Source organism: Aythya ferina (assembly GCF_964211825.1).
Source record: "Aythya ferina genome assembly, chromosome: 15".
NCBI classification, from domain to species: Eukaryota; Metazoa; Chordata; class Aves; order Anseriformes; family Anatidae; genus Aythya; species Aythya ferina.
The window spans coordinates 7,356,236-7,377,675 of NC_140314.1; the positions used below are offsets into that span (position 1 = coordinate 7,356,236).

At 45.1% G+C, this 21,440-nt stretch overlaps 2 protein-coding genes across 8 annotated transcripts in view; one reads left to right on the forward strand and one right to left on the reverse strand.

Annotated features, from left to right (window-relative positions):
- Window positions 1–820: 820 nt before the first annotated feature.
- BRI3 (brain protein I3) lies at window positions 821–15,291 on the reverse strand. The gene is made up of 3 exons (XM_084536523.1): window positions 14,909–15,291; window positions 13,254–13,368; window positions 821–1,211 (listed from the first exon to the last, which is right to left on the reverse strand). The coding sequence occupies exons 1-3, from the start codon at window positions 15,072–15,074 to the stop codon at window positions 1,079–1,081; spliced, it is 414 nt and encodes a 137-aa protein (XP_084392649.1). The 5' UTR covers window positions 15,075–15,291; the 3' UTR covers window positions 821–1,078.
- Window positions 15,292–15,454: 163 nt separating this feature from the next.
- Window positions 15,455–21,440, forward strand: part of TECPR1 (tectonin beta-propeller repeat containing 1) — a 28,489-nt gene continuing 22,503 nt past the window's right edge. The window contains exons 1-3 of one of the 7 annotated variants that reach the window (XM_084536527.1): window positions 17,374–17,412; window positions 18,878–18,929; window positions 20,466–20,698. In XM_084536527.1, the coding sequence (XP_084392653.1) occupies window positions 20,468–20,698 (231 nt within the window). In that variant the 5' untranslated portion in view covers window positions 17,374–17,412; window positions 18,878–18,929; window positions 20,466–20,467. Of the gene's footprint in view, window positions 17,413–17,564; window positions 17,583–17,627; window positions 17,830–17,852; window positions 18,930–20,465; window positions 20,699–21,440 lie in introns of those variants that run through there. The other 6 variants (XM_084536528.1, XM_084536526.1, XM_084536530.1 and 3 more) reach the window with 6 other exon arrangements.

Genomic DNA, 21,440 nt, shown 5'->3' on the forward strand with positions numbered 1-21,440 from the left:
TTCATTTTGTTGTGTCTGCTTCTGCTACTACAGTGAATTCAAGTCATGTGAAATGCCTTTCAGTTACTTAATATCAAAAAATAGTATATGAGCATGTGATGGCTGCAGAGGTAAAGTCCACTCCTTCCACCTCCCCCTCCTCTCACCCAGCCTTTCAGTGTTCAAGGCTGAGAAAGCTTTAGATACTCACAGACAGTTCCATAGCAGTTACACCATTTTGAAATACTGATGTTTCAAAGGTACAAATTACACCTGCACCAGTTTTCTAAACTATTAGAGAGAAGCACATCAAACTAGACTACAAACCCTCAGTGGTTCAGCCCCAGAATTAAATATTTTGACATGTATATATCTTCAGTCGTGGCCACATAGCAGTGCCACAGCCTCTCTTTTTTGGTAGGAGCTCCCTGCTTCAGTCAGCAGTTACGGGTATTGTTGAACACCAGTTCCACTATGTTGGGAAGCTTCTGCTACAGCAGAAGCAATTCTGCTACTGCAGGCCCTTGGAAGTAACACACTTGTCCCCATATGCAAAGCCTTCGCTTGTTAAAAGAGGGCTTGTACTGAGCCTTCAGAAGAAAGAGAGGGTATCTATTCAGCCACGTCCATTACACAGACAGCACTTGCCCTACTTTCCTCAGAAACAGTCAGGTTGAAGGAATCTGCATGTTTCAACAATTACAGCCCTAAATCATGACTATTTTCATCGTAATGATCCTGACAAATACTCATCCTTAGTTGTAGCTAGGATTACTAACTTCACTTTCAGAGTACATGTTATCAGATACGTTAGTCACATATGTAATAACCCAGCCACAAGTTGAGGATTGCAAAAAGGAAAAGCAGTTTTTATTTAGTTTTCAAGAGGTGCCACTAAACATGGAAAACAAGTTGGGTTTTCATGTTTTGCAATGCACATGCTCATAAAAGATTAAGTTTAAATTACATGCAAGAGACTAAATTTCTTCACACTTTACAAAAACAGGTCTGAAGCAAATAAAATGATTGTACATGACATTTACATTAGAAAGTATGCTAACAGTTGTAGCTTCCATAAGCACGTCCACGATCGTCCCCTTCAGCCAAAAGCTGCCCCACAATTAGGGCATCTTCGCTGCCTCAGTGCAAGACAGAACAGAATCCCAATTGGAAAGAATACAATGGCACACAAAACACCGAGGCAGGTGAAAGTGTCCTCCAAAACGCCAACCCTGTAAAAACGGAAAACAGACTGAGTCAAAGACACCCACTATGTTTAATGCAAAGTTACCACTTTGTGATTTGACAGTCACTTAAAGGAAGAAAACATTTAGTAGAGCAAAAGGAAGTGCATGTAGTTTTTTAAATAAAAGTCTTTTATGCCATTAGCTTGCAACAGAATGCTTTGAATTATACCACTTCAGTTTCAGAAAGCAGCCATTTCTTTATCAATCACCACAAAACAGGAAAACAGGACTAGTATTTAGCACAAGACACAGCCACCACAGCTCTGAGCAGCTGTATTACTTGGTTAATTCCGGTACACTGAAAAACACACAGGTACAGCACCAGATACACAGTGGAACTCACTGAACGCACGTGTGCTCTCAGATTCATAAAGCTTTATCACAAAAGCCTTTGCAGCTTCTGACATATGTTATTACTAGCTGGTCCCTGAAGGATCTGAAACTCACAGCTCCCTTCTTGTATTCCTGCATGCTAGGTCACTAGTTAACTAACCTTGCCAAGTAACTACACAGGACTAACAGATCAAGTGGTCAGGATAGGCAGTAAAGCAAGTATCAAACCATTTTCCTTGCTAGCCCTTTCTAGGGTCAAGTTTTTCTGTATAGGTAAGGATAAACTTTCCTAGACCTTACTACCAACTAAAGAATATGCTCATAAAAATGAAAACAAGTGTGCTTTTAAAATAATCTGTGATGATAACTTTTATTTAACTATCCGTGTTGTTCTGGTTACTGCAGGTCAACAAAACAGCTCCATTTCTCAGCTGTTTAGGTCTTTCACAACAGGCAGCAGTCACGCTTGTGTCACATGCTTTGCCTACCTAGCTTCCACAATATCCCAGTGTGAACCCTCTCAGTTCATTCAGCCTCATGTCACCCAGAGGATACAGGCACTAGAGCTCTTTCAGGAAAAATAATAATAGTCTTTGCTTTCTGAACGTTTTGGTCTGATGATCCGGAGTGTTTTTCTCAGTTTCTTTCTAACAGAAAGATCTGAACTGAAGTTGTGTAACACTGGCTAAAGGCTTCTGGTCAACCATCCAGCTCATGCTTTCACCAGGCAAGTTAAAACTAGGTAACTACATGCAGTATAAGTCTGTGTTTCATCAGCTAGGCTTGTCACTGAGGAAAGCAGCAGTTTTCCACTTTGTTTCCACAAACATCAAGTAGTGATGTGAAGTGAGCTCAGATAAAAAGAATATTGAGTCGCTTCTGCCCAGAATTGATGCTCTGGTAATTCAATTCTACTGCAAATAGCACTGGTACACCGCACAGAACCATCGGTATCTGTACAGAGCATACACTGCTCAGAGTATCTTTAAAAAGATACTTTACTCAAAGCTAAGTATTTCCAAATCAGCTGACAAAAAGGATGTTTTCACAGCAGCAAGACTTGCTATTTAAGCCATGAAATTCCACAACTCCTTACCTCACAGAAAGTCAAGTGACAGAAGAAAACAATTAAAGCAGAAGTAATATGGCAGTTGCTTCGTTGGCAATGTCAAAGGTTATATAAGCAAGCAGTCTTACTAGAAATGCTCCTTATTTCTTTAGCACAAAGGCACAAAAGAACCTTTTTTGCTATTGACATGTAATAACATGACTTGAACTTCTTGCTCTATTGCATCAAGATCACCAGAAACCAAAGTCCTGAAAGAGCTGTGGTAGTTTTACCCAGCTGGGCAGCTGAGCTCCACCACAACAGCTCTCACTCCTCCTCCTCAACAAAAAAGGGGGAGAAAACACAAAAGGGCTCAAGAGTTGAGGTAACAACAGGGAGATCACATACCAGTTATCACTATGGGCAAAACAGACTCAGCACAGGGAGATTAACGTAACTTATTGCCTATCACTAGCAGACTAGCACACTGAGAAACTAAAAGCAAACTAAAAACACCAGTCTCCAGTTGCCAGTGCATTATTTCAGATGGCTGCAGACTTTTCTTCAGACTGTGTGAGACTATATAACACGTGAAAGGCTAGCTACACCGGGAACTCAGGGCTCTGGCCACATCACCAGGATGAGAGGGGCTTAAAAAAAAAAAATCTAGCTGTAGATCAAGTGTGAAAGTACTTTAAATACCAGCACTTCATGGTAGAAAGTGCCAATTAAATAAGCATGTATAGGACTAGGCTAACCACTCACATTCAGGCTTTCTAAGTCACTAGAACAGCTCAAGAGGTGCAGCACTACTGTCATAAGTTTAGCAAGTTTATTTCTGGTAGCTAGAGAAATAATCCAAAAGGCCAAACATGCAGCACTATTAAAATAACCCTCAGTAGGTGTTCCCAGGCTTCTATTTCAAAAATCCCAAGTCTCTGTAGAGCTGCAGGAGAACCCACTATTTGGCATTGCGTAGCTCCAGACTAGGCCTGACTGAATGACCGCCCTACACAAGAAGAATTCTGGTTCAGCAGTTTTGTGTCACAGCAGAAAAATATCTGAACAGACATTTAACTTCAGTCTCCAACCCTTTCTGAAGTGCTATATTTGAATGTCCCCCAGAATTAATATAGACAGAAAAGCCTAAGCATTCAGACTTAAGAAAATTGAGCAGCTATAAAAAAAAAAAAAATAAAATCAAGATTTGGAGGTTAGCAAAACACTTGAACAAGAAGTGACCTCTTTGATTGCCTGCTACAGTGAAAGTCAACAGAAACCAAGCTAAGTGACCTTGAAATACGTGCTACAACAGGCAAGGTGCCAAGACCAACAAGTTGTTTTTTCCCTATAGAGCAGTCCCAGGCTATTGTACAAGTGAATAAAATGAAGAGAAGAAGATGCAGTCTCAGAGACTGCTCCCTTACTGCAATTGACTAAAACATTACAACTTGTTTTAACTTAAGAGCTGCTGCCCGTCCCCTCGACCATCATAAAAAGCCAAAGGCGTTTTTTCAAAGCATTCTTGATACTCTGCTGCTTACACAACTTCATGTTCAGTTTAGGATTTCAGCATCAGTCCCGTCCTTTTGTTGAACGTCCTTCTGTTTACAGAGTTGCATGATAGAAGTTGACTTCCGATTTGGTGTAAGATATTCTCAGAGTACAGCTGATCCCTGCAGTAATTCCAAAAGGCTCTATTAAGGCAACAAGCTGAGATACAGACTAGCACTCTGATCAGCCTACTGAGTGTGGTCTCAGCACACAAGTATCCTGAGTCTGAGTTTTGTAGCCTGCATTGCTCACGGTGGCTACTCCTACAACCTCAGCATCACACCACCTCTATTGCCTGTCAAGACACACACACTGCCAGAGCTCCCTCTGTCCATGCGAGCATAAGAACGTAAGATTACTTTTGAACACTATCACCTGTGTGTACAGAGACTTAAGAGCAATGAGAGATCAGCTCTGCAGAAGCGTTCTACAGTTGTAACAAAATCTCTAGGATTTGTGATCCTACCATTTTTCCCCAGACCTGGCACAAATTTTGTAGAATTAGTCCCAGTGGTATAGGTACCACTTTTTTTTCCCCACACAAGGCTCCATAGCACTTCTTGGAAGCCTCCTCAGACATGGGAAAAGTTTCATCTTTCCTTCCAGTCCCTCTTAGCTTCTGTTCTCATACTTCCATTCCCAACTCCAGATATCAATATTTGCTTAAAGTACAGCTGAAGTTTTTACCTGTGATGCTGCCCAAATCCATAGAACTGTCTTTCTCCTGGACAGAATCTCCGTATTCAGCACACCAGGAGAGTCAAGAAACGTTGTAAAGGATAAGGATTCTGGCTTGTCACCCACAGATATTATTGCTAATACTACAAGTACTAATGACACTAACGTTCACAGTACAGTAGTTGTGGTATCAGTAGTATTCTATTCTCCAACCAAAGTCAAAGATGTGTGTAAGGAATCAAGCATAAGGTAACAATGCAGCCTTCTACTTGGTAAATATTCTTTACATCTTCTGCAGAAGGACAGGATGCTCTCCACTGACAAGACCTAAACAAACAGACTGCCATGCCAGAAAGCTGCTCCAGCTTATCTCCCGGGGTTCTGAATTTTGATTCAGTGACTGATCCTTGTCACAATGAGTACCTGACTGAAAGAACACAGAATCCCACTTTTATACCTAATACTCCCAGAAATTTTAGCACTGACCATTGTCTACAGACAGCAGAGCAAGAGCAATGTCTCAGAAAAATCACTACCAGTTGTCTTCACAATGTAGTTTACCCAAGCACTTTTCTGTAGTCAGGCTTGGCAGCTCCACACCTGTCCAGACACTGCAGGCAGTTCTTGTGGGACACATGCACGCAGCTGTAGCCTTTTTCACTTCTGCTGGCTTGATGACAAGTACGTCCAGTGGGTTTACAAGGGTCAGAGAGGAAAAGCTTCGTGTCTCCCTCACCTGGCATGCAAACCATTTCTACCTACATAGGGAAAGTGCTGACGAACGACACTACATGCCAGCAGACAAAAAGGAGCCAGACCATCCCTGCTGCAAAGCAGGAGCTCACCCATGATTTGGCACATTAGTCACTGACTCACAGCACTTGCCCTGCATCTTCCCCGCATCACCTTAGCGAGCGGTACTCAGAGAAACTACAGACACCAGAGTTGCTCAGCTTGTTTAATATTACTCTTCAGTTTGTGTCTTAGGTTCTGCTACAAAGAACTGTAGCCAAGGATTCCCCTCAGACCGTGGCAGTGGTGGCTGCTTCCCTTCCTCTCCCACCACAAAGCAGTCCCCAGGAAACTTAAATATTGATAGGGAAAAAAGAGGGGATAGATAGTAGAAGAAAGAAGAGTGGAAGGAGCTACTAAAAAATGATGAACACAACAGTCATCACTCGCAACTGGAAAACAGGCAAACACCATACAAGAGCATATCACAAAGTATATTTTTTCCATATGCTCTGGATTATTAATGCTTCATCTTGACTACTATATGCAGCTTTTGTCCTCATTACAAAAAAAAAAAAAAAAAGGGCTTAACAGAAGTGTCAAAAGGGAAGAATAATAGTAGAGAAAAGGTAGCCTCTGTCAATATGTCCTTGCTACTCAACCTTCAAGTCCTAATCCCAAATCAGCTGTGTACTACTAACCAGTCAGAAAACATCAAAATTGGCTTGCTAGGTCAAGTTCAGAGCATACTAACCCAAAGAAAAGACACTTCACTAGACTGACTTTGAAAGCAGGGCAAAGAACTCCCTGTTAATGCCTGCTTCCAGAGATTTCCCACTAGCTGTCCTACCTGAACATACTGATCACAAGCAGAGTTTACACAGTATGTCTTCAGGCTAATAGGAAAGCGTCACGATAATTTGTTTGCTAGGACACATCCAGACACTAAAGCTGTACAGTTACATTGTAAGGAACCCTCAAAATTAGACTATAATTAAAGAATAGGGTCAGTAAACAAGGCTCTCATGCCTTCAACTTCATTCACCAGGGAAGAGATGTGCTACTAGAAGTGCCATCTCCTGGGAAGAATATGCTAACAGGACTGAAACGCAAAGAGATTCAAAACTGCTTAGACACAACCAGACTGGTTATAGATACAGTAACAGAAAGGACATCAGTGGTAAATTCAAAACAGCCAATCTTTTCATAATTTTATATTCAGTTCCTGCCCTGAAGTCTACCTTTCTGACAAGTACACCAATGTGTTTAAGGGTATAAGCAGCCTAATTTTGATTTGACCTTAAGGTATAAACATACTAAACATTAAAGAGGGATCAGTCAGGGTACTTCTGGTCAGCCAGCATCAGCAGCTGCAAACCCAAGCTTAGATGACTGCTGTCTAACCCATTACCATCAACCCTCTTAATCAGCTTGCAAAGGCGTAGGTCTCCTGGTCAGCAGATGTCCCTGACACTTTAAATACAATTTACTTTGAACTCCCTTCCCCCTAAACACAGTTATTCAGGAAGCATTCTTTGATCACGCAGAATGCCAGCGAAATTAGACAGTGACAACTTGCTGTCCATATTCAACACCAGAACCAGGGAGAAGTTCTGAGAGGGATGAAGCAAGCGGCAAGAAGCACGGCCAGCTCGGCAGCAGAGGAGGCCCAGGGCCAGCACAACCAGGGAACAGACTGAGTCTGTTCCAGGTGACGCTCATTTGGGAAGCTCAACAGGAGCGTATCCGTGTGACCTCCCCCACAACATACCTGTTATTTCAGTTATTTCCTAGCACCTCCATAGCAGCGTGACTGCTACTACAGCATTAACTCCACAAGCATGCTCTGGTTTCTGTTGATTTGTGTCACCACCTAATTTTAGACGAACACTTATCCAGTCACTGTCTCTGCTTAGCCAGTTACTAAATTTAGAAGGAGGAAAAAAAAACTTTTTATAAAGGAGAACATGAATATTTTAGTTTGTGCTTGTGTATCTTACCTGAGCTACAGACTAATTAGATTCCATATTCAAGTTGTAGATTCATTAACGTAACCAAACATAAATTTTGTTCTACACAAACCACATAAAAGCTGATTATAACTGCACCACTCCCAATCTAAAAATAAAGAGGAAAGGTTTATTTATACTGCAAGCAGTGTCTTGGATTTAAGCTATACTGCAGATGCCAATTCCATAAAGCAAGGTCAATTATTCCCACTGACAAGCATTTAATACCAAATTACTTTTCAGACGGGCCTTTTCTTGGAAATAAGTCTCAAAACATTAACATTAAGTCATGTGCTCAGGATCAGAGAGCCAACAGGGAGATTTGAAAACACAACATTAGTACAATTTACCACGAGCATTTTTAGACTCAACACTACATCACAGTACTTAGATGTGTGCCTATCAGCATTTTTTATCCCTTATAAATGAAGTCCAAGGGTCATCCTGAGTAATCAAAGATAGCATTCTGATTGCATGATACAGCACTGCAAGACCTGAAAAGAAGCTGCACTTCACTAAGAGGTGCCTCCAGCTGTCTTACACACACATACTCCCTGACTGATCAAGCAAGGGGAATTTTCAGAACAGTATCCCAATTTCTCCTGCCTCCAAGGTTGGTTGAGTCTTTAACTTTAGATTTCAGTGGAAACAGTCAGACCAGGGACAAGCAGGGACTTTGGAAGTTGCACGTGAGACCTCTAATTCTGAATGTGAAAAAAAAAAAAAAAAAAAACATAGCTTCTCCTTGTGTCTATCCTAGCTAATCCAACAAAAGCAGCTAGGTTAAGCAGTTTAAATCTCACCTGCAAGTAGTAGAAGAAGAAAATTGATAACTAAAGATGCAACTCCTGATGGTATACTAACACAGTTGTAGTTTCCACTCAGAGAGGAGCCAGTTTCTCCAGCCTCAGCTTGAAGGCACACTGAATGGTTGTTGATCTGTGGTTTTCCCCCTACCACCACTCAGCATGTAATGTGGCCAAGTTACTATCACCTCTGGTTACCATCCTCACCTAGCAAACAAGACCAGTTTCCTCCTCACTGCTACAAAGAAATTCTAATTATCAGAGTACAGACACCAAGACAAATGATGACAAAAAAGAAATGTTATCAGCTCAAGCCCAGCAGCCAACTGGGAGTTAACAGCCACTATAAGAGCAATAATCCGGTCCCTAGGGAATATATTTCTGATGTATCTTGTTAACTGCATAAAGTCTCATTTATTAGAAAAAGATGTATTTTTATTATTTTCCACCAATCGGTTCAAAACAGCACTACAAAAATCCTCAGAACTGCTATGAAACTATGCTGTTCTCCCTTGGGGCCCTGTTCCAAGGGTCACCAACTCCTTTCTTCTCCTGGGCTTAGGTATCCAACTTCCTGCTAAGCAGCTGCATGCCTCTGCTGTAAGGCTGGTTAAAAAAAAAAAAAAGAAAAGTTACAGCTATCCTAGCCAGTAATTCCGAGTGGCAGACTCATGGCATCTGCTCAAGTCTGCTGTATCAAGGCTTTCTTCTTCACAGTCACATGCGTAAGTCACTGCTGAATTTCATGCCCTAACTGCTCCAGCCACCAAATTACAGCACAGCAGGGATGAACGCCCCAATCTGTCCAAACAGCATACGTTTACAAAAAGCTGCATATTATAAGGAAGCTACTTTGATTCAGCACAGGCTGAGCTGCTTTGTGACAGAAAGCAGTGTCATGAGCTGCTGCACCATTATAGCTACTCCTCTTTACAGCACCCTTGAAATGGTATTTCAAAGTTGGCTTTACTCACAAGATTCAAAAGGATCTCTGTAGCGTGTCAGCCTGCCGCTAGAAACTGAAAATCCCCAGCTTTTCTTCAGGAAAACAAGCACATCTGATAAATAGCTTTTTTATTATTATTATTCCTTTAATATTTAGCCAGTACATGTTAAAATGTTATATTAAAGAATATATATATAAGTTATTTCTTGTGAATACCTACAGAAATCCTGTACCCTGCATGAGCTTCTCTCAAACCACACACAGCACTTGTGATTGAAGTAAGCAGAAGATTGACATTTTGAAGGAGTTTATCATTTAAACACAATTTTTCCAGAACACTTTTCTCAGCAGTGATGCCCTTAATTGAATAAAAACAAATATCAACCAAAATCTGTGAACCTTCTACTTTATCAAATCAAAAATCAAACAAACAAACCTACACCACTACCAGCAAGAAGGCTCAGAGATCTGAGAATAAAGTTTTACTCATAGCAGTCCCTCATCCTTCAGTCCTGGAAGAAGCTTCAGTATTACCATAATTTGGAACCCATGGTAATACTTCTCAAGCAGGTAATTCATAACCATCAGAAGAGAAAGCCACGACAGTGCAGTGGCATGTCCTCTCCCTCACCCTTTCTTTCAAAGAACCAAATTCCTATTAAACACAAACATAAACACCCAACAGGGACAATCGCAGGCTCTGCCCAGATTTTGAAAGAACCAGGTTTTGTAAACTTCAGATCAAAAGTATGTTTGTCACAGTTTTTTAATGGATCTTTCCTCTGTTAAGAAACAGGAAAGCAAACATTCCTTTGCAGTTTGTTCTACCCACGAACAAGAAATGGAGAAAAAGAAAATGAAAGTGACCACAAGAGAAGCAGCCAGGCTGCATTCTCCCAGCTAAAAAGATAATTAAATTACATGGCTGGATCTCTGAAGTTAGTGGCTGTAATGACTCAAGCTGTTCTTGGGAACATAAAATAGCTTAAAAGCCAGACTTGGCTAATCCTTACATGTCAACTACCAGACCTAAAACTGACAACATTCTGCACCTCAGTTTGATTCTCTGTACATCAGGGCTGGGCTGGAAGAGGAGCTCACACTACGAGCACTGCAGCCACCCTAAACTTCTTAGCAATGCAAAGAAGGATGCAACACACAGCAAGGCTGAAGTCTGTAATTAGAAAGCAACACTGACCAAGGACGAATGAGGATGATTTGACTAATGAATAACTTTAGGCAAGAGGTACAGCTCACAAGGCAAGAGTCATCCCACAGATACATCAATGCTTCAGAGATATTTTTTTTTTTAATAAAATGCAATTACATGGTGACCAGGGGCAGGCTACCTACTTCTAGAGATACTTTGTACTTTTTATGACTTCACACCACAAACTAAGCCTGAAGATTGGTAGCTACCTAGCTACTGTAGCTAGCCTGTAAACCCCAAAATCACTTGCAACTCTGCAATAAAACACACTCATACCAAAGTAACAGATCAGTACCACATGTTTCTCCTCAAAATCATCTTTTTTAAGTTGAAAATGGCTCTTTTTTTTCTCAATTAGCAGCATTTCCATGCCATAGAGCTGACTGGTTTGTTTCTGATTGCCAAAATCCTGTTGATGGGCTTTAGCCCACTCCATCAGTTACGTTATTCCACAGTCACAAACATGCCTTTTCCCTATCAGTCTAAAACACGTGGACTTCTCTAATAATCATGCATGGCTTCAAATCCAAGGAGTAACAAGACAACTGCCTTGGCAGTTTAATAAAAGTTTTAAGCACTATTAATAGCTTTTTACGTTATCGATGCCCTTTCAGTACCTTTCTGTTCAGTGATGTATTCAGAACCTACCTGCGTGTTGCATTCTTCACCAAATAGGTTTCCAGGCCAAGAAAGTAAACTAGAACTATGTTTAAGGTGTTGAGAAGTCAAAGAGGATTACGAGCAAATAGACAACGTAACCTTTCAGAACACAAGCCTGAACTGTTTTTAGAACACTGTTACTAGATGCTGGTCCTTGTGGGTCCCTGATCAACAGTAGATGGGTCCTACATTGAAGGTGCGTGGTACTGTGCCTCAAAGGAACCAGTACAGCAGGTCTCACACCTGATTTCTTTTCACGGACTAAGGCAAAACTTAAGGATTTAAGAGCAAAAATGTGGTTAGGCTACGTGTGTGTGTCTCTCTCTCTAAAAAAGACTGACTACCTCCAGTAACACCAGGATGATGGCTTAAAAACAAACAAACAAACAAAAAACTTTTCAAGTCAGGTCACTTAACAGCACCTTACAAAAGATATAGAAACTTGCTCATTTTTCCAGATATGGCTGAAAGGATACTAGAATTAGATTCTTTATTTGCAAATGACTGCTTCAAATGAATCTCCTAGAGCACCTCTGGATAACTACTAGAAGAAAAAAAAAAGAAAAATCCTAAAAATAGCAGCAAGAGTCTACCAACATTACATTATCACAGAAGACTACTTCCATTTTTTTTTTTTCCTGAAATTTCCTGGTTTTAAGGCCAGAAGACCTGTAAAAATGCACTGCTTGCCTTTTACCAGACAACACATAACATCTTTCCTGTCTTCTGGTTGAGCTAAAGTATGAGCATTTTAATGTAATTACTCTGGTGGCAGGATCTACCACATCCTCCCAGCAGCTCGGAGGTTACCTTCCCTCGTTGTTTAAAACATGCATCATCTTCTAAATCAATAGCTCTAGCTGGTACAGGTTTTTCAGCCTTAACTGCTGGAATTTCAGCAGGCACCTGCTTTAACCTAGCATCACAAGATACTTATTTGAATCCACCTTTGAAGGCAGGTACCCACTCTCAAACACACATCAGTTTTATCACAATCAAAAGGCATCAGAGGCGCTGCCCCCATCACTACGACAATCTCCATCACCTTCCTAGCACTGAAACCCAGAATCATTTAAGCTATGCTAGCAAGTCTGTTTCCTAGATGTTTTGAAATGAACAAGAAAAGGCTCAGACTTGCAGAATACAAAGTGCTTCCTCATAAGACGCCACAAGGGTAACTCCCATACGTTTTAACAGAAGGAGAATGATTCTGCATTTGAGTCAGAGCTGGCCAGGCGCACAAACCAGCAGCAATCTGGCTGCCCTCACTCATTAGTTAATATCCTGGGAGGAGGAGAACTGAGAAGTGCAAAGGAACTACTGCAGACTTACAACACTAATGTGAAACAGAATGCCTCCTTCCCTTTTCTTATTTTATGGCTGTTGATCACTGAAGGGGAAGTTGCCCTTTTGTTGCCATTCTAACTAAGAGCTGCCCACTTTTTTCTGTTTTTTACCACTTTGTATCAAACTTCTACAGGAAAGGGACTTATAAAGTAAGAGAACTTTTAAAACCCTATGATATTGATGTTTTATATCAATACTGACAACCACCTTGCCTGGTTTTGCACAGCCCAGACTGTGGGGATGAGTAGTCACCACAGCAGCAGAAGCCCTTCCACAGGTCTGCCAGATAACCAGAACTGATGACAGTCAGAGATCACAGAACATTTCACAATAAAGTCATGTTACTCGCTATCACTAGTCATAAATGCATCAGAAAGGACTTCCTGTCATCCTCTCCCCAAAGAGCTGACCCTCTACACCTGTGACTGAATTGTCTTTTCATTAAAGACACCCCTTACAGATCTTCCTCCATCATACCAGACAGATTCATGTTTGCATGAAGTCTATTGTATTAATTAAGCAGTTGTCTACAGCCTATTAGGATATACTACATAGATTAAAGAACTGCTGAGTTTTAGTGCTTTTTCAGTTAGTTCAATTCTAATACAGACACACAGAGGAAACCAGGCAACTATATGGATACCTCTCATTTCAAACATAAAACATAAGGCTCAGTTTATTTCTCAACTAGAGAACTATTTTACCTGCAGGCAGGACAGCCACCAACTACTACTACAGAAGTGGTGGTAGCAGGCTGTTGAATAATGGTGTATGTGCTTGAATAGTTTGGCTGTGATGGCGGTGGAGGAACAGCATATCCTAAAAAAAAAAGGAAAAAACAACTGAATCACAATGTGTAAAGCACAGAAATCACTAATAGTTCAGTGAAAAGCACAGAACAATTTAATAAAAAAAATAGAAGTGTCTTGGTGAAGCACTTTAAGAAGCTTTCAAAATCAGAATCAAAGCATACCAGTCAGCACATCTAATAGCAAAACCACTTCAGAACTCCAAGTATCTAGCACAATTTAACCATCTAAAAAGGATTTTGAGCTAATAATTAACTTTAAGAGTTTGTTTCAATGCTGTTTGAACATTGAACAAAAACAGTTTAAACAAGTGAGGATTGTGGAGTTCACTTCTGGACATTACGCGTCAGGTATGCCCCACTCTGGCAGACAAACGAGTTGAAACTGAGTATGTCTTCCTCTCCACTGGTGTCCAGCTCAACTTCCACACGTTACATTTTTGGCTACAGAGAGAGGCAGGAGAGATAGGATGCAAGTGGAAAGGAAGCAGGCTGCATGGCAAAGAAAATAAAACCTTTCACAAAATCCAGCTTGTTGGCTAGCAAATGGGTTATTTGAAGAACTGTACTTAAGAAGCACAGGCCCCTGGCTACCACATTAATGTGAAAAATAAATAAATAAATGCTTTTAAAGGGATGGTTAGATGTACGCAGTGCACTCCTACAGCTAAGACACACTTTGCCCAAGTATGACCCATCCTAAGCTTCTCTCCCAGAGCACAGTTCTGATTTTTCTTCAGTCACGTTACACACCAGAAAGCCCATGAACTTCACTATTTAAATCAAAAGGCCAACTATCATAATACCCGTATCATAACACAGTGTCCCAAGTCACTGGCAGATTTACCTGCTGCCTCACAGTTCTGCCCAACGCACCTACTCGCTTGGCAGACTTTTTGCCCTTTCAGCAGTGCTCCCTTACAGCCCCGGAGCTCCTCCTGAGCGGCTCCTCTCTGTGGCTGCGCTCAGGACTGCCTCACTCACCGCTCACCTGCTCCAGCCCCTCCGGGACTCCCGAGGCTCACCAGACCAAAACAAACGTGAACCGGGGAGCCCTGAGAGGCACACGGGGAGCCCGGAGAGCGCAAGTTTCCTCCTGGGGCCACTTCCCTGCTGTCGTTATCCCCCCCCTCCCCTAGGAGCCACCCGCCCGTGGGGCGGCGCCTCGGTACCGGAGCCCGGCACACCTGGGGCCCCTCGGAGGAGGAAAAGGAGGAAGAAGAGGAGGAGGAGAGGAAGAGGAGGAGAGGAAGGAGGGAGGCAGCAGCGCCTCCCCGGAGCCCCCTCGGCGCCTCCCGCCGGGCACCACAGGCTACGGCCCTGCCCCGGGGCCCGCCTGAGGCGCGGGGACAGCGCCCGGCCTGAGGGGCTCGGGGAGGGGGCGCGGGGGGTGTGCGAGGCGCCTGAGGGGGGCACGGAGGTGCGTGAGGGGGATTGGTGTGTGAGGGGGCTGTAGGGTGCGTGAGGGGGGGGCTGCCCCCACAGCCTCCCCTCAGAGGCCGCCAGCCCCCTCCCCGTCCCCCTTCCCGTCCCCCCCCGCCTCAGACCCACCTGCGGCGGCCGCGGCGCCCGGGTACGGGTAGGGCGGGGGCGGCTGGAAGCCGGGCTGCGGGGCGGGGATGGCGCCGTAGTTGCTCTGCCCGTAGTCGTAGCCCGCGCCCTGCGCGGCGGGGCTGTAGGCGGGCGGCCGCTCCTGCAGCAGGGGCTTGTTGTCCATGCTGGGGGGGGACAGGGGACGGGAGGAGGAGGAGGCGGAGGCGCTGCCCGCCCGAGGAGGAAGCGGCGCCCTCCCCTCAGCGCCCCGGGCTGCCGGGCGCCGCCCTCCGCCCCGCCCCGCCCCGCCCGCCCGGGGGCGCCGCGGCTGCGGGGAGGGGGTGAGGGGGGGACCCGCGCCTGAGGGGAGGGGAAGGGAAGGGAAGGGAGGGGGGGAGCGGGAAAGGGGAGGGGGGGGCGGCCCCGGCTGCTGCGCTCGCGGCCGGTCACGAGACGGCGCCCCACGTGACGCCGCGGCCCGGCGGGGCGGGAGCCTCGCTGAGGGGAGCGGGAGCGGGAGCGGGGCGGGGGGGAGCTGCCTTAAAGGGGCCACGCGGGGCAATGAGGGAGGGCGGAGGAAGGGTGAGGGCGAGGGGTGCGGCGCTAGCCGGCAGCCCGGCCTCCAAAATCCAAGTTATGAGTACTTTGTCCAGGCACATGCTGAGAGGCTCTTCCCTGGCTTCTGTTGTCCTCCAGCCCTGCCCCCTGTCACCGCTGGGGCTCTTCGTGGCTGGAGGTTTCCACAAGAAATCCTCTAAAGCCCAGCGCGACACAGCTTCCTCATCTGGGGAAAGGCACTTCCCTATAACAAACACTGAGTGGTGAGGAGAAATCCCCCTTTTGAAGAAGTGAGACTTGGGAAAGTGGGGAAGAACCAGCAGGCAGAGGGGAAATTACAACAGCCACCTCTGGCCTGTCAGGGCCACGGCCAGAAGACGGTGGAATGTGGTGTAAAACGCCTTGGATGGAGCAAAGCCTTTCTTCAGGACAAGAGGTCTACAGACTCACAAAGTCACCATCTGAGCTCCAGCTTTGCCATGTCCCAGCTGCGCAGGGAGGTCCCTCTGGACTGCACCTTCTGTGCAGCAGAGGCTTTGCTGTGGTATGCTGCAGCCTGCATTGGGAGTGCTACAATTACAGGCAAATCTGAGACGTTACAGCAGACTAGGGCTAGCAGCCATAGCAAGTGAGCTGTGGTTCACTGAAGCTGTTTCCTCCTGTGCTGGACTGTGACCAGAAATCGGACAGGGTATTTGGACACTTTCTCCCTCTTGCAAGGCCTCAGAGCCCTATCCACAGGCAACATGGCACAGGGCTCATGTTCACACCATGCCCCAGGTCACACACCAAATCCACTGCCTCAGCAGGCAGCAAAGTAAAAATCTCGCACAGAATCTGTTTACATGTACCTGTTGTTTGGTTTTGCAAAACTTTTCTTGTTACTCCTTTGCAAATAGCAGTCACTGTTGTAACAGCATCAACTGCAGAAAGCAGGGCTCAGCATCAGACACACAGAAAGAACTTCCACAAGGGAAGCATCCTGCCTAACTTACATCTAACCACAGGTGTAGCATAGCCATCGTCCTTGTTAGCTGGCCACAAAGTTGTGTGCTGCCAGTGTCATGGATAACGCGCATTGGGCCTCACATGAAAGTTCCTCCTTAAAATCACTTTGAGAGAACTCCACAGGTTGTAAATGGCCTGTCGTGTGAGCTCCCTGCATGGTCATTCCTGCTGCTACCATGTAGGACAACAGGACTGCAGGTCAGAATCCAAACTGAGCGAAAATCACAGAAACTATGCCTTAAGCTATTCTATAATCCAACACCAATGGAAAACAAAAGTCTCAATTCCACCTGCTTAAAAAGGCAGCTGGATTGAGTAAATGTCAAACATATCAGAGACACGACTGACAACAGGCCTTGCAAAATGAAATTCTTATGACCTAAGCAAAAATGTTTTACTGAAATGATCAAAACATTACAAGGGAGCAGCATTCCTGCATCTCGGTTAGGCACCAATCTGCAAAAGGGACCAAACCAGTGCCGTGTGAGGCGAGTCTCCATGGCCCCGCAGGAAATGTCCCGGGTGGGCTGGTTTTGCCTCACACGGGCATCCTGCTAGAGAATTTGACGTGCACCTCACACCTGTTCCCTCTGAAAGGCAGATGTGTTCCCTCAGCCAGCAGCTAACCCCTTGGGTGGGCTCCCAGCAGATCTGCCGGTTCCCCGTGAGAAAGGCCTGAAGCAGATGCCTGCCTTTTCATCCTCCTTCGCTGCTATCTTTGGGCGAAGCCAGGAAATGATCTCTGCGTGCAGCCTTCCTGCCTGGCAGCTCCGACAGCCGATGGAAGCTGTCGTCTGTCGCCCTGCATTTTTCGGCTCGCTGTAGGCGAGCGGGCGGGATGGCAGCGGCGGGGCCGGGCACGCAGGCGCCTGGGCAGGGAGGCGGCAGCGCCGCGGCGGGCGGGCAGTGCTGAGCAGGGAGGGCCGCTGCCACCTGCCCCCGGGCCGCCGTTCCCGGTAAGCGCCGCCTGGGCCGGCCCGGAGGGCCCCCGCGGGGCCGCGTAATGGCGGCGGGGCGCGGGCAGAGGGAGCGCGGTGTCACCGCCCCGCGGGGCCGGGCCGGACGGGGCCGGGCGGCTCCTGCAGGCGGCGGGGAGCGGGGAGCGGGGCAGGCCGGCGGGAGGCAGGTGAGGGGCTCGCCCCGGGCCGGGCGGGGAGCGGCGGGCGCCGGCCCCGAGGCCGCGGGGGGAACCGTGGAGAAGCTGCAGCGGTGCCCCGGGGAGCCGTGCGGGTCCCCGGCAGCCCGTGTCCCTCCGGCCGGTTGCCGTCGCCTCAGGGTGCCAGTGCGTGCTTCGCCGGGGGGCGCAGCCCTGCTGCCAGCCGCCGCCGAGCCCACCCCTGAAGCGCTGTCCTTCGAGGAGCTCCCCCGGCTTGGTAACGGGGATTTTCTTCTCGAGCTCGCTGGCAGTGGGTGTTAGGGCAGGCAGTGGGGAATTTCATCCCGCAGCACGCCCTGTCCATCGGAGTAGCGTGCCTTCTGCGCTGGGATAGCTCCGCTTGTACCAGAAGCGGCCTGGCGAGGCTGAGGGGTGAGGGGAACGCAGCGCTGGGCTCTGGCCCTGCTGCGCCCCGAGCCCGCCGGGCAAGGCGTGAGGCAGCGGCACGGAGCGGCCTTGAGAGCCCAGCAGCGTTTGCTGTAATCTTCTGCAGCACTGCCAGCGCAAAGGGGCCTAAATGTAATTCTTAAAGGTAGTCAATAACCCCAAATGCATTCTCACATCCTGTGTTTCTCTAAACGGTCTGATAAGATCAAAGGAAAGAATATCCGGAAACTCGCTTATTTCAGCTGCCTTGAATATTTTAATTCGGTTGCATCTTCTCAGATTAGTTTAATTCCATCCCATCCATGTTTGTCTATATTCTTCCTATCTTCATCATTTTAGAGATAACTGAAAATTCCACTGCCTATTTCTGAACTGTTCCAGGCACCTGTCTGTCTGCCTGGACTGTCTTTCCAGACCCAGGCCTGGGTTTGCTTCAGGTACACCTCAGGTATACTTCATTTGTATACCTGCCCATCTTTAATACAGCCAGGCATCACTTTTCTTTATTATCTGACTGTGGATCTCTTCATTGCATTATCCATAATGCTTCCTTTACTCCAGACTTGCTGGCATTCTGGTTGCTCAGCATTAAAAGCATATTTTTCTCCATTACAGACTGTTCTGCAGAATTTTCAATGCTTACACCAACAGGCTTATTTTCGTGGGCTTTGTTTTCCCAGTGATACATAATTTTCATCTCATCCTCGCTTCTTTCCATTCCATATTTCCACATTTTGCCTTTCTGTATTAACCTCTTTTTACCAATGTAAAATGCAGATAAAGAAGGTAAATGGCTGATCCAAGAGTGAAGCCAGTTATACATGCCCTATTTCTCACCTCTATTTCCTAACACAAAATTATCTTTGTTTTCCTGTGAGAGCTGAAATGAAGATTCCCAGGAAGATTGTCCCGCAAGGCTAACTTCTCAAGGTTTGTACTGCTGATCTGGGATAAAGCACAGAGTGTTGATACTCCCAGCAACAACAACAACAAAACCAAGAAGCCCAAACCAGAGGATTCATCATAGTTATGCTGCCACAACTAGCAGGAGAATTTTTCTCTGTGACCTCCCCTGGCTTTCACTCATTCTCAACTACTGCAAATTTTCTTCCCACTGTTACCATTTTTTTCCTTGATGGACCCAGTTTTGTAGGTACTTAGCAGCAGCAGCACTAGGAATAAAAGAATTCCAGCACAGCAGAAGATGGGACTTTGTGTTCCTCCTGCCTTCAGAAGCATCCTCCCAGGGATTACCTGTGCGTTTACAATGCAGGTCATGATACTGGCTTAGCTGTTTCCAGATGTGCATTGATTCTTTCCTGCATTAAAGCACAAGGTACAAATGAGTCCCCCCACGTCTCTGCTAATTACCTGTCAGAAAGCTTGCAGGCGAGCCTCCTCAGGCTCATCTGTTGAAAGCAAAGTTGGTGCTTGACCATGAAGAAGTGGCGTTCCACAGTGACTAAGCCAGGTTTCACTGGTTTGGCTGTGAGTTCTCCATTTTACCTTTACCTTCCTGGTCCTCCACTACATATTTATAGAACTGGAGGCAAAGTTCAAAATACTCATCACTAGTTTTATTGCACATACAGAGCAACTGAAACATGTTGGTTTTAATGGCATCCAGAGAGCAACTGGCAGAAATAAGCCATCTTTTCTTGATTTCTGAAAGGACTGGCCTACACCTACCTCAAAGAAAATGCTGACCCCTCCATTTAGGGGAGAGCTTCAGTGCCCAGAAAATAGCAGCTACTTAAGTGATAAAACTGGAATGGAACTCAAACAATTCTCTGCTGTCAAACAGTGCTCTGTGTATACTTAAATAAATATCACACCTATGTATATTAAATAAATATTAGATCCCAGAGTGGTCACCAGCATGCTTTGGAAAGAGGTTTCCTGGTAGCAGTAGCGCCTGAAATATCTGTCTGTAGGCATGAGATGTCCAAGAACTAAAACTATATGCATGTTTATGGAGAATTCTCAGTTCACTTTCTTTCCCTTGCACTTGTGTTGGTAGATGGCAAGATGAGGCTGAGGAGGAGGTACCATGAGACACTGTGGCTTTGTGCAGCTGAGATGAGCAGTGTGTGTACGGCATGACCAGCTCTGGAGAGCGAAGCCTTCTGCTATGAAACACTCCGTGCTGCTTCATCAGTGTGTCTCAGTTCTTTGTTGGCTTCTGTCCTCAGCCTGCCAAAACTGTCGTATTAACATTGCGAGGTCCTGTAGGATGGACAAGAGCGGCAGTAGCAAGGTCTTTCACAAGACTTTTCAGACTGTTGTAAGGTGTACAAATGTGTGGCTCTGACTCAAAGGCTGTCAGCTTCACATGGGCTGTTTATAAAAGACCGTTCTTTAATTTTCTCTTTAGTTTGACTGGTGCTGGCTCTGAGCAGAACTGTAGGTTTGAGATCCATTTTTTATAACTGTCATTTCCATTAATACCTCCTTTTTGCCTTTCAGACATGGCCATGTCCAGTTCCCTTCTGTGGGCTGTTGACATTTTTGGGAGGGTTTACACTCTGTCCACCGTTGGCCAGCACTGGGAGCTCTGTAAGGATACACAGCTGGAATTCAAACGGGTCTCTGCTGTCAAGCAGTGCTGCTGGGGAATAGCCTGCGATCATCAAGTATACACCTATGTGTTCTCGGGTGATGTTCCTATTAGATACCAGGAAGAGACCTATGAGAATCAGGTATGGAACACTACATGTGCCTCTGCTATATGTTCTTCAGCAAGCAAATCCTTAGATTAGCTGTCTCTGTAGGTTTTTCTCACAGACTGATTGTTTGGTTTTATTTTTCATTTTTTACCTCATGTTTCTGAAGAGTATATATGCATTGAATAGGTTATTATTTTAATATTTTAATTCCCAAAGGAAGGTTATACTTTCTGGCTCTTGCTAAAGGAACAGTGTGCACTGCAGCATCCTTCATGCAAGCTGTTTCACCCATTCCACCTGATGTGCTCCTTTCCTTGGTGAAAAACAGTTTCCTTAAGAAAATGTCCAGTGTAACAGGCAACAAAAATACACTATTCTTACAAAATACTCTTTTTGTAATGTTTCAAAGAATTCTCGAGAATTCTTTGAAATACTATTTTTAAATGTATCAAGGAATTCTCTAGTAAAAGCATTAACTCTTCATTAAAGTACATTTCCAAATTTTCTTTTTTGTATAGAAGTGTTATTAAGATGATCTTTTCTATGTAAGATACATCAAAAGAATGTTTTTAACAATGTTTTTAAGTAAATTTATCTATTTTGTTTTTAACTTCACCAAAAGTTATTTGTGAGATAAAACAGAATAATTCTCTTCAACACATTTCCCTGCTTTCCAAGGGGTAACAGGATAAATGTAAGTTGAGAAAATACATTAACTATCTACATGGGTAAAGATAGAACAAACTAATTTAATACATTATTTAACATTGATACA